The sequence below is a fragment of the Rhinopithecus roxellana genome, chromosome 7, assembly GCF_007565055.1.
Source record: "Rhinopithecus roxellana isolate Shanxi Qingling chromosome 7, ASM756505v1, whole genome shotgun sequence".
Classification (NCBI taxonomy): Eukaryota; Metazoa; Chordata; class Mammalia; order Primates; family Cercopithecidae; genus Rhinopithecus; species Rhinopithecus roxellana.
In genome coordinates, this window is record NC_044555.1 from 110255028 (window position 1) to 110268211 (window position 13184).

The window sequence follows — 13184 nt, forward strand, 5'->3', positions numbered from 1 at the left end:
AGACAAGTTTGTCTTCTGGTACCTTCACAGTTTCTTGTACTCCCTTCCTGTGGTGTCTCTCATGCTGTCCCCAAGTCCTCTACTGTACAAGTGGAGTATCCCTCATCTAAAATGCCTGGGACCAAAAGTGCTTTAGATTTGGGAATTTTTTTTTTTTTTTTTTTTTTCAGATTTTGGAATATTTGCATACTGGTTAAGCATCCCAAATCTGAAAACCCAAAATCCAAAATGCTCCAATCATCTCCTTTGAACATCATTCAGTGCTCAAAAAGTTTTGGATTTTGGAGCTTTGTGGATTTGGGATGCTCAACCTCTCACCCTCGTTGATACCATAGTATAATACTAGCATTAAGGGGGAAAAAAAGAAGCCTATTAATCCAAATAAGACCCAGCTGGTCAAAATATGAGTTGGAGAAAGGGACTGTGAACATTTTCAGGTAGTGATGGGAAAGGGGGATGGTGGAATTACACCAGGGACCAATACACAGATTGGCCATACATGCTTGGGAGCCAACACTCAAGGTTACATCACCTAAGCAGTTCCTGATTTTCACAGCTTTCCTTACTTTACCTTCAAGGCCACAACTTTTCAAAAATATCTGACATTTCTTCCCCTACCCTCAGTGGCCCTTAAGAATGCAGATTCTCACAATGACAAGACTTTTTTTTTTTAAAGACAGAGTTTCGCTCCTGTTGCCCAGGCTGGAGTACAATGGCGCGATCTCGGCTCACCACTACCTCCACCTCCTGGGTTCAAGCAATTCTCCTGCCTCAGCTTCGCGAGTAGCTGGGATTACAGGCATGCGCCACCATGCCCGGCTAATTTTGCATTTTTAGTAGAGACGGGGTTTCTCCATGTTGTTCAGGCTGGTCTCAAACTCCTGACCTCAGGTGATCCACCTGCCTCGCCCTCCCAAAATGCTGGGATTACAGGCGTGAGCCACCACGCCCGGCCCATAAGACAGTTCTAACAATAGAAACAAAGGGATGGTATTACATAGAGCAATATGAGGGTTAGTCATTCCAAGAACAAGTTATTTCTAAATTAAGTATTTCTTGGCTGAGCATTTCTTATACAAGAAAAATGGTCATTGTCTACAAAAAAAAAGGGATTATTCAAATACTGTCAACCCCCCTGGGTATATTTTAATTCAGCTCAAAAAAGTTACATTATTTATAAGGAATGGTTTTATACAAAAAGATTTTAATTCTAAAACTTACATTCAACTAACTTGATGTTATGCAGTAGGTCATCATTATTCACTGTCATATGCTTTCAAACCTACAGTCTCCAAAGCCCTAATTTATATTTTAATTAATCATGCACAAGTTAAATTTCAGCCAACCTGTCACTAAAGCAGTTGGCTTCATGTACTCAAGCCCAAAGCAATCATAGTGGCTCTTAAAATCTGATAGAATGCTTGAATCTCTTTCCCAATACCAAGAGTGGACGTTCTGAGATGGAGTTTCACTTTTATTGCCCAGGCTGGAGTGCAGTGGCACAATCTTGGCTCATGGCAAGCTCCGCCTCACAGGTTCAAGAGATTCTCCTGCCTCAGTCTCCAGAGTAGCTGGGATTACAGGCGCCCGCCACCATGCCCAGCTAATTTTTTTGTATTTTTAGCAGAGGCAGGTTTTTGCCATGTTGGCCAGGCTGGTCTCAAACTCCTGACCTCAGGTGATCTGCCCGCCTCAGCCTCCCAAAGTGCTGGGATTACAGGCACGAGCCACTGCACCCAGCCTCCACTGCTCATTTTTGAACAAAGGTATTGTGCTCCTGCCCAAAAACCCTACCATGTCTCTTGTTTGGTATTGAAAAGCTATATGCTTTTAAACTCTTGTCTGCTTTCCCTTCTGTCTGCTGCAGCATCCCAGATCATAGAAAATAAAAGATGAGCAAAGGCAGTAGGTACTATGTCATTTAAGAATACTAAAAGGAATTATCTTATTAACCTGACCTCACACTCCAAGAGTACAGAAACAGACACTCCTCTACACCAGAGTAACCTCAGTGCCTAGCAAAGAGCATAATCATAAACCTTCAATGAATGCTTTCTGACTAGCTGACTATCCCAGGCAAGTAAACAAATTAGCAGAGTTATACCAAAAGGTAAATGGAGGCCTTATTACATTAAAATCCTCCATGCTATCAAGAGAATCGTCTTCCTAAAACATAGATCACTCATTTATAATTAGTGAGCATTTACTATAGGCTAGGCAACAAACTAATCCATAGGAATCAGTAAAAAATAGAACCTGCCCTATATGGTTTACAATCTGGCAAAGGAGATAGATACAATTTATTCTAAGATAACCTGATGGGTGTTAGAAGTTATGTGTCAAGTTTTACGAGAATACAGATTAAGAAGTGACTAATTCTGCACGGGTAAAGAGTCAGCTAAGCCTTTACAGAGCAAGCAGCATTTGCTCTTAAAGAATAAATAGGAGTTCACAAGATGAAGAAAGGAGAAGTGAGAGGGTTGGGTAAGAATAGTTTTTTAGTTATAAAGAACTACAGGAACAAAGGTTCACAGCAATATCTATATCTAAGTTCAAGAAATGGCTAGTCACTTAATATGACTAGAATATTAGATTTAAGAAAAAAAAAACAACTATAAAGATAAGGCCAGAAAGAACAATGCCAAATTGTGAAGAGCTATTTCTGCCACACTTAGAAGTTTGAATTTCATCCTACAAGTAAAGGTTTTTGACCAGTGAAGTGACTCAGTTAGGTCTCTTTTAGAAAGCAACAGTAACAATAATATGAAAGATGGATTGAAGTAGACATAATCAGAGACACAGATTAGCTTGACAGCTATTTTAGTGGCTTAAGCAAATGATACAAGATGTGCCTTGAATATTTATTCATGTCCCTAAAAAATTCCAATAGCCATTGTTTATAAAATAAAATTCTTGATCTAAGCACAGTGGCACATGCCTGTAAGTCCCAGCTACCTGGGAGGCTGAGGTGGGAGGATAACTTCGGCCCAGGAGTTTGAGACTAGTCTGGGTGAGATCCTATCTCGAAATAAAAAATTATTAAATAAAAATAAGATTCTAACTCTTAACACAGTATTCAAAGTCTGTGACCATCTAAAGTACACATACCTTCCCAATTTCATTTCCTGTCCCTTCTTTTCCCATCTTACAACCCAGCCACATTAGACTATGAACCATTCCTTCTCTCTCTTAAATATATTCACACTGCCACATCTTTATTCTCCCATTGTTTGTTACTTATGCAGAGAAAACCTTAATGAACTCCTATTCATCCTTCAAGGACCAGGTTTAAAAAAAGATACATCTACAAAGTCTTCCCTGACTCCACCTCTCCCAGGGCAAAACTTAATAATGCTTTCCTCTAGGCTTTCACATAACATCATTCATACTACCAATATAGTACTTATCACATTGCATTGTTAGCTATCTATTTATCTATCTCTTCTGCTAGAATGCCTGAGATGAGACCAATCATTTACAAATAAAACAAATTAAATTATACAAACAAGATTAAGAAATTAATCTCTAAATATATATACATACACGTTTTTCTTTACCTGGTAAAACTTGAATTTGAACCCAAGAATATGACACAGTGTTTGCGGTTCACACATACTCATGTAAGATTCTAACAAAGATATAAAGAAGTCGTCGTGTTCTGGCCTGCATTCAAACACTTCTAAAATGACATCCAAAACTCTATTGGGATCCAGATTAAAGCATCCTGCAACAGATGAGATATACAAAAATTTTAAAATGATTATACATCATTTCTAGGGAAGCCATTAACTTTCAGGGACAACTCATATAGCAAGATAAAAATGATTTTAAAAACAACTTCCTTTACAAATTTGCTTTCCCTCTCCCAGAGGGAAATAAATCCACTACACATTTTTACAGATGAGAATGTGACTTTCCCAGAATCACAGAACAGGTTAACGACAGACCTGGGTTGGTATAGTCCAGGACCTGTGATACTAGTCAAATAAACATTCCTCTATGCCACACTTTGCCTCATCAGTTCTTGATTACTCGGGCTACTGAAACAGGTCCACATTATTAATTCTTGGAAAAACACGAAAATCAAACAATGCATTTTACAAATTAAGCAACTAAAGGGTTTTTTTTTTTTTTAATGTTTTAGGCAGAAGTATTTGGAATATTGATAAACAGTTAAAAGTCCAGGTTCACAAAAGAGGACTATCATTTTTAAAATCATTTTTTTATTTTATCTTACATATACTACAGAACTATAAAATATAACACTGATTTATATCCATGGCTTTTAGTAGCATTCTGAAGGGAAAAGTGGTATTCTATTGATACTTATAGATCAAAGAATACCAAGGGAGTTGGAGGTTCCTGGTTTACGTCAGTTCCCACATGCCTTTCATCAAGCTGAATGGGATTCTAGTATTTTAAAATATGTATATTTCATTAAACACAGTCCCTAAATGCAAGCTAACCACTTCATTGGGCCAAAAAATAAACACTGATTTCTTCAAATACTGGAGGAGAAAAGAACTGTGATAAATTTAGGGACGTATGTTAGATCTAAACACTTATACCTTATGGATGAGTTAGGGGATTTTTCCAAGAAAATTCTTATATAACCTATTCCTGTCCAAACCCTTTTGTAAGATGGTATCTCCAGTTACTTCTATCACCTCTACACTTATTCATATTAAATGCTATAAAACTAATGTCATTTCATGTTTCATACTACCTTAGCAATCACTTAGAAAACCAAATCCTCCAAATGCAAATTTTCCCTCTTTTTATGAGCTCCAAACTTAAGAACACATTTTCTTCTGCTTCTCATCATACTAAGGAAAAGGACTAAGGCAGTGAGCATGTCTTACTCAAAAAAAGCTTTATATTTTCATAAACTCTCCAAAAAGACGTTTCCCTGAAGTTCTAGGAAGAAAACTTCTAAATATTTTTATCTACCTCTGTACTTCCAAAAAGTACGGCCTATGAATATAAAAGTGATTCCAAAATAGCAATTAAGATCCTTAAATGCTGCTGATAGCAATGTAAAATGGTACAACCACTTTGTAAAATTGGCAAGTTTCTTTAAAATTTGAACTTACACCTACCATGTGACCCAGCCTAGGCATTTACTCAAGAAAAATAAATGTCTAGGTCAATACAAAGATTTGTAGGCAAATGTTCACAGCAGGTTTATTTGTAATATACAACACTCCTCAAATGTCCATCAACATATAAATGAATAAACAACTTGCCGTATAGGATAAGTGGAGTAAGGATAAGTACAGTGGACATACTCAGTAATAAAAAGGGAAGAACTATTGATATAGGCAACAGTATGAAAGAATCACAAAATAATTATGCTGAATGAAATAAGCCAGACAAAAACAGTACACACTGTATGAGTCCATTTATAGACAAATTCTAGAAAAAGCAAATTAATCTACAGTAACAAAAAGCAGATCAGGCCGGGCACGGCAGCTCACGCCTGTAATCCCAGCATTTTGGAAGTTCGAGGCAGGTAGATCACTTGAGTCCAGGTGTTTGAGACTAGCCTGAGCAACATGGCAAAACCCTGTCACTACAAAAAATTAGCCAGGCATGGTGGCACATGCCTGTAGTCCCAGCTACTCAGGAGGCTGAGGCGGAAGGATTACTTGAGCCCAGAAGGCAGAGGCTGCAGTGAGCCAAGAAGAAGAAAATTGAGGGGGAATGGGAGAAATCTGCACTATCTTGTTTGTGGTGTTTTCACAGATTTATACATCTGTTAAAACTCAAAGTGCACACCTTAAATATGTGCATTTTATTGTATGTCAATGAAGCCTGAACAAAGGTGAAAAATGCCTTCACACTGCTGTAACACTGATGATACATTACGGAAGTAAGATCTAGCAAATTCTCAAATCATGTAACTTCTCCTACATTAACTAAATATAAAAAAAAATCACTAAATAAAAATGAATTAACACTCTATCATAGAAGACAAAAGAGACACTGAATATAATTTTTGACAAACTGGCTGGCTTGTAATTACCCATTAAGCTACATACACAAAACTCATAAATAAAGAACAGAATAGCAAAAAGTTAGATTAAAATCTTTTAAGTGCTTCATTCACATTGCTTTTAAGTTTACATTTTCAGTATGCTGAAACGTGAACCACTAGCATTATATTTTATTTAACAGCATTACTCCATCAAGGCTATTCTATCAGTGACCTTTACTGTCAACTACCCACTTTCTTTCTAGGTGCAATTTAATGCAGTAATCTGAAACAAGAGTTATGCACTTTTATTTATAACAGGCATCATCTTTGCATCTTTCATTAAAGAAAAACTGGCTCATGAGTTTTCTATTACTATCTCAGGTGCCATAAGTCCAATTAATTTTATCCATCAGATAGAAAAAGTAGCCAATTGAAGGTTTAGAAAACTATTTTCATTTACTTTTATGTATTATTATTTTTAGAGACAGGGTCTCGCTCTGTTGCCCATGCTGGAGTGTAGTGGCGCATTCATAGCTCACTGCAACCTCACACTCCTGGGCTCAAGTGATCTTCCCATCGCAGCCTCCCAATTGGCGAGGACTACAGATGCACACCAACACGCTTAGGTAACTTTTTTGTAGAGATGGGGTCTCACTATGTTGCCCAGGCTGGTCTCAAACTCCTAGTCTCAAGTGATCCTCCTGCCTTACCCTCCCAAAGTGCTGGGATTGCAGGCATGAGCCACCATGCCCAGCTGAAAATTATTTTTAAAATCTTAGCGTTTTAAGTAACAGTTAAACTAGTTCATATACAGTGAGACTCTAATAATAATCAGTAAGTTTGAATATCCAAAATGTTTCCCTAATGGCAGCTATAGTAGAATACAAGCAGTCTTGTATGCAAACATCTTAGAAAGGCTTTTGTCCAGCCCAAGCATTGATAGTCATGTGATCTTTAGAAAGATCATAAACCTAGCTCCCTACCTTTACCACCAGCTACATTAATACACACACAAACTTATATATATACACATATATATATTTACATATACATACATACACACACACACACACAAACACACACACACATATGCCTTTATGCCTTTTGAGGAACAAACAAGAAACCATATTTAAAGAGAATAAGTCGAAAAAGAAAGAAACTGCAAATCTACAACGGCCATAGATTCCCTCCTTCATTTAAATAAGTATTAAATAACTACCCACCATGTGCCAGGTGCTTGTGATTCTCCAGGAAAATAAAGAGAGGAGAGAGGGGGGATAAACACACAGGCAAGAGAAAATTTCAGGGGTAGTGGAAGGAATGTGCATTATCTTGTTTGTGGTGTTTTCACAGATGTAAAAGTCAAATTGTACACTTTAAATACAAGCATTCTACTATATGTCAATGAAGCCCCAATAAAGCTCAAATTTTACAGCGATTAATGGTTACGCTACCCTTGAGGAGAGTTCACACCTTTTGAATGATACATCTTTGAAGAAATGCACTAAAAAGCAACTGGAGTTTCCCCAAAGATAGAAAAAATGGCCAGTATGTTACAGCGACACCGACTAGGGGCAAGAAATATGGTCAAACTGACAATGACCGTCGTAGAAATTAGGCCAAATTGAGATCTTAACAGGAAAATAAAAGACCAAGAGAGTATTGCAGACATAACTAAGAGAGATGTCCAGCCTATATATTTCAGGCAAGAAAACGGAATTATAGCCTCAATCATCATGTTCATGAGAGAATGGACCTTAGGAGATTAAGAAAATCACGTTTTTAACAAAATGAAATGATCTATCATGTAGAAAGAAATTTCTTTAGAAGCAAGCTAATAAAAATCTATGCTAGACTATTTCTAAGAAACACTATTTGCAAAAAAAAAAAAAAAAAAAAAAAAAACTGCACATCTCAAAGCAAGAACCAATGAATAACAAAATAAAAGTATGATCTAAAAAACAATAACAAGGGCAGGCAAGGTGGCTCACGCCTGTAATCCCAGCAATTTGGGAGGCCAACGCAGGTGGATAGCTTGAGCTCAGGAGTTTGAGACCAGCCAGGCCAACATGGCAAAACCCCATCTCTACAAAAAATACAAAACTTAGTGGGCATGGTTGCGTGTGCCTGTAGTACCAGCTATTTGGGAGGCTGAGGTGGGAGGATGGCTTGAGTTCAGAAGGCAGATATTGCAGTGAGCCAAGCCTGTACCACTGCAATCCAGCTTGGGCAACAGAGCCAGACCCTGTCTCAAAATAAAAATAAAATAAATAACAACAACAAAAAACCCCTATAGTTGGAAACACCAATTGCTGTCTTCTTTTTCATACCACAAAGGGAAAACTTCTAACATATAGCCAAGAAACTTCAACAATGTAAAAACTTAAGTAGGCCGGGCGCGGTGGCTCAAGCCTGTAATCCCAGCACTTTGGGAGGCCGAGACGGGTGGATCACGAGGTCAGGAGATCGAGACCCTCCTGGCTAACACGGTGAAACCCGGTCTCTACTAAAAAAATACAAAAAACTAGCCGGGCGAGGTGGCGGGCACCTGTAGTCCCAGCTACTCGGAGGCTGAGGCGGGAGAATGGCGGGAACCCGGGAGGCGGAGCTTGCAGTGAGCTGAGATCCGGCCACAGCACTCCAGCCTGGGCGACACAGCGAGACTCCGTCTCAAAAAAAAAAAAAAAAAAAAACTTAAGTAAAGAAGGCAGCCAACTTCCCTTTCAAAGAAATGAGAAAGGTGGCATAATAAGATGTGTCTAAGCTGAATGGACCCTATATTCAGATTGAACCAAAGATAAAATACTAAGTACACTCAAAATCATGTAGTCAAAGGGGTAAAATGTCCCATAATCTATCCAAAAATAAAAATCGTTTGGCTTAAGGATTTATCTTGTTTTTAATGTTACTCTGGTCACTTGAGAGACTGAAAAGGCAAAGACTCTCACTCTACCCTTCCCTAGCCAAATCTATACCCTTTGACACCAGGCAACAAATGAAGGTCTTGAGGTTTGATGATGAAAGCTCTGGTTCTGTGAGCGAAGGTAAAGGGGTTAGAGCCTAGGCCAAAAAGGTCTTAGAACACTAAAACCTAAAACCAGGAAGAACCATTTTCATTCTCTAAAGCTACGCTCAAATAAGCTAGCTCCGTAATTAGTTGTTAGGCAGAACTTTTGATTTAGAGCAAGAATCAGCACTGTGGCTTGTGGGTTAAATCCATTTGGCTGTCTGTTTTCGTAAATAACATTTTATTGGCACACAGTCACATTTATTTATGTACTATCTATAGCTGTTTTTATACAACAATGGCAGAATTAAGTAGTTACAACAGAAACCATACCGTCCACAAAGCTGAAAAATATTTACTATCTCACCCTTTATAGAAAACACTTGCTGACCACTGATTTAGAAGAAAGGAAAGGAAAGAACACTTAGCAACCACTTGTTTTTATTATATATATTTAAAGTGTACAACATGATGCTCTGATTTTTTTGAAGGGCATCCAAAAGAGTTCTTACAGTTTAGTTCAGCAAACAAAGGAGTCCACCTGTGATATCCTTTCCTCTATTTCTGAAAGATTTTTTTTGCCATCTTCAAGCAATGGTCACTTGTATGGTGTCTATGACTTGGCAGCTCAACAGTCTACTGTACACTATTCATTACTATTTAATAAGTTGTTCAAATTTAGTGTCAGATCACAATCACCATGCAGATGCACAATGGTTCTGCTTCCTTGTTTGCACATGCACTAAATAGCCCCAAGCTATCTGGCAGAATATAAAAATGTTGATGTGCCAAAATCTTTTAGGAGCAAATAACTGCCTTTTTTTTTTTTTTTTTTTGAGACACTGTCTCACTCTGTCACCCAGGTTGGAGTGCAGTGGCGTGATCTCAGCTCACTGCAACCTCCACCTCCTAGGTTCAAGTGATTCTCCTGCCCGAGCCTTCAGAGTAGCTGGGATTACAGGCACGTGCCAACATGCCCAACTAATTTTTGTGTTTTTAGTAGAGACAGGGTTTCACCATGTTGGCCAGACTGTTCTCAAATTCTAGACCTCAGGTGATCTGCCCACCTCAGCCTCCCAAAGTTCTGGGATTACAGGCTTGAGCCACCGCATCCAGCCAAATAACTGTCTTTTAACTAAAGGATGATAAGTAGGGATTTATCCTGGTCAGACCAAGTACCCTGAAAGTATGTGCACCTAAAATGTATACTGCCCAAACTAGGTATCAGTTTCTGACACTGGCTGGTGAAGGAGGTATTACCTGTCTAGACTGTTCCTAAACAGAAAACAATGGGAACAAACACAGAGAAACCCATCCAAAGAGGCCATGAAAAATAGGATGCTGGTCAGTGAGCTGTTCTGGACAGATATGACAAGGCCTGGATGAAGTCTGCACTAAGAAGGACTCCAATAAATGCTAACAACACTGAAAGAATAGTCATTGGAATTGAAATTTCAACCTCTATTTTCACATCAATGAAAAGTTTCATTCAGGCTGGGTGTGGGGGTTCACGCCTGTAATCCCAACACTTTAGGAGGCTGAGTCAAGTGGATCACTTGAGGCCAGGAGTTCGAGACCAGCCCAGCCAACTTGGTGAAACGTCGTCTCTACTAAAAACACACACACACAAAAAAATAGCTGGGCATGGGAGGCCCACACCTGTAATTCCAGCTACTCGGGAGACTGAGGCTCGAGAATCGTTTGAATCTGGGAGGCAGAGGTTGCAGAGAGCCAAGATCGTACCACTGCACTCCAGCCTGGGCAATGAAGCAAGACTCTGTCTCAAAAAAATAAAAGTTTATTTCTCAGACAATTAAAGGGAGGAGGAAATCACCTAGTCAGAGATAAACAAACACTGAGACAGGGAGATGAACTTTCTAAAATTCTCCATGTCAGGAAAAAGAGGCTAAGAGTCAGTATAGATTATACGAGAATAGATGAAATATTCATTCCATTTATACCCAGTAATTATTTATCACCTACATACCAAGTATTAAGGATAAGGTACTGGCCGGGCGCAGTGGCTCACGCCTGTAATCCCAGCACTTTGGGAGGCCGAGGCGGGCGGATCACGACGTCAGGAGATCGACATCATCCTGGCTAACACGGTGAAACCCCGTCTCTACTAAAAAACTACAAAAAATTAGCCAGGCGTGGTGGTGGGTTCCTGTAGTCCCAGCTACTCGGGAGGCTGAGGCAGGAGAATGGCATGAACCCGGGAGGCGGAGCTTGCAGTGAGCTGAGATCACGCCACTGCACTCCAGCCCGGGTGACAGAGCAAGACTCTGTCTCAATTAAAAAAAAAAAAAAGAAAGGATAAGGTACTAAACAAAACCCCAGTCCTCACAGAGCTTACATCACAGGGGGAGGGGGAAGAGGTACAGAGCATATTATATTGTGATATGTGCAAAAAAGAAAAATAATCAGGGAATAATAGGGAGTTTTGACAGGGGTGGGCAGGGAAGGCTTCACTAAGAAGGTGACATTTGAGTACTACTTGGTGGGTCAGAATATAGGTTTAGCCCAATAAATCAAATTGTTTATACTCATAGACTGTCCATATACCTCATGAGCTTACAATTGTGTTACACTGTTTTTCAGAAATAGGATCATAGCCTGTTCTCCCTGAGAGCAAAGTTCAAGAAAAGTAAGTAGTGTACATTTTCTAGTAAGATAAAAGCACACCTTCAAGAAAATCCCTCTTTGAAATGTTCCCAAAATAACGAAGGAATAAAAAGGTATAAACTCACAAGAAATAGAAGAAACAGATGTCAACAAAAAAGGATATAAAGTAAAAAAAAAAAACATAGCACAGAATTTTTATGTGGGGAATACTATCTTAAGTAAGTACATGACAGGATACAAGGAAAGACAAACTTACAGCAAAGCAGCACTGACAAGCTTCTCAAGCCAGATCAAAAAACACTCAGGAAAGTGTGGTGCCTACCCTAGAAAGAACAGAAAGGGGCTGGGCACAGTGGCTCAAGCCTGCAATCCCAGTACTTTGGGAGGCCAAGGCGGGCGGATCACCTGAGGTCACGAGTTTGAGACAAACCCGGCCAACATGGTGAAACTCCCATCTCTACTTAAAATACAAAAATTAGCTGGGTGTGTTGGCAGGCTCCTGTAGTCCCAGCTACTCGGGAGGCTGAGGCAGGAGAACTGCTTGAACCTGGGAGGCAGAGGTTGCAGTGAACTGGGATTGTGCCACTGCACTCCAGCCTGGCCGACAGAGTGAGACTCCATAGAAAGAAAAGACAAGACAAGACAAGACAAAAAAACGAACAGAAAGGAACTAAGGAACCACCACAGGAAGGTTTCTAAAAATGAGTCACAGCCACACAGGTAAGCAAGAGTCCCACAGCCCAAGGGGGCCACCCATCTTGATGTTAAATTGACAACTGGAAGAAACAGCAAAGAAACTAGAACAGCTGCCAGAACTAGATTAACTTCAAAGAAAAGGGTATTTAAACAAAAGGCTATTTAGTCGGGCACAGTGGCTCATGCCTGTAATCCCAGTACTTCGGGAGGCCAAGGCAGAAGGATTGCTTGAGCCCATGAGTTCAAGACTAGCCTGGGCATAGCGAGACCCCATCTCTTAAAAAAATAAATAAAAATTTTAAAAATAAACTAAAAGCTACTTACTTGCTGGTAAGAACAAGGGTGACTATAGTAAATCTAGTTTTAATTGGATTCCTACACAAAGCACCAGAGGAAGGAGATAAGGATTGGAACACCTTCTCCCTCTTTCTTAGTCATACATAAACTCCAAAAAACAGAGAAAGAATCAAGAAGCTGATGATAAGCACCCCTAAGATATAACTAGTGAGGCACAAAATATGACTCCTCTGGCAGGTCTCAAGACCCAGGTACCGCAAAATCTTCCCTACGATAGCACAACACCTAGCAAATAATAGAAAAAACTATTTCCACCTTAGGAAAATCTGGATTACCCTATTTTTCTAGTGCTCATTCATCTTTTCCATAGAAGTCAACTACTTCTTCCAAATGCTCAATGCAAATAAAAAGAAAAAAGTAATGCTACAGGAATTCTACTTAAAGAGTAGGGAGAATAAAAACTTCCCTGTTACACTTTTACAACAGCTGTTGCACTTACTTTAAAAGGCTATTATAAAGATAAAATATGCATCAAAGTCCCTTGTAAAGTTATTTTGAAAAAAGTTCAAAATTACACATCTG

At 39.2% G+C, this 13184-nt stretch overlaps 1 protein-coding gene across 11 annotated transcripts in view; it reads right to left on the reverse strand.

The window, feature by feature from the left end:
- The window catches only part of THOC2 (THO complex 2), a 131391-nt gene that overhangs the window by 81224 nt on the left and 36983 nt on the right, over positions 1–13184 (reverse strand). For all 11 annotated transcript variants that reach the window (XR_004058338.1, XR_004058339.1, XR_004058337.1 and 8 more), the window contains one exon: positions 3558–3724. Coding sequence is in view for 8 of the 11 variants with exons in the window: in XM_010354593.1 (XP_010352895.1) it covers positions 3558–3724 (167 nt within the window). In the remaining 3 variants the exon portion in view is untranslated. The remainder of the gene's footprint in view (positions 1–3557; positions 3725–13184) is intronic.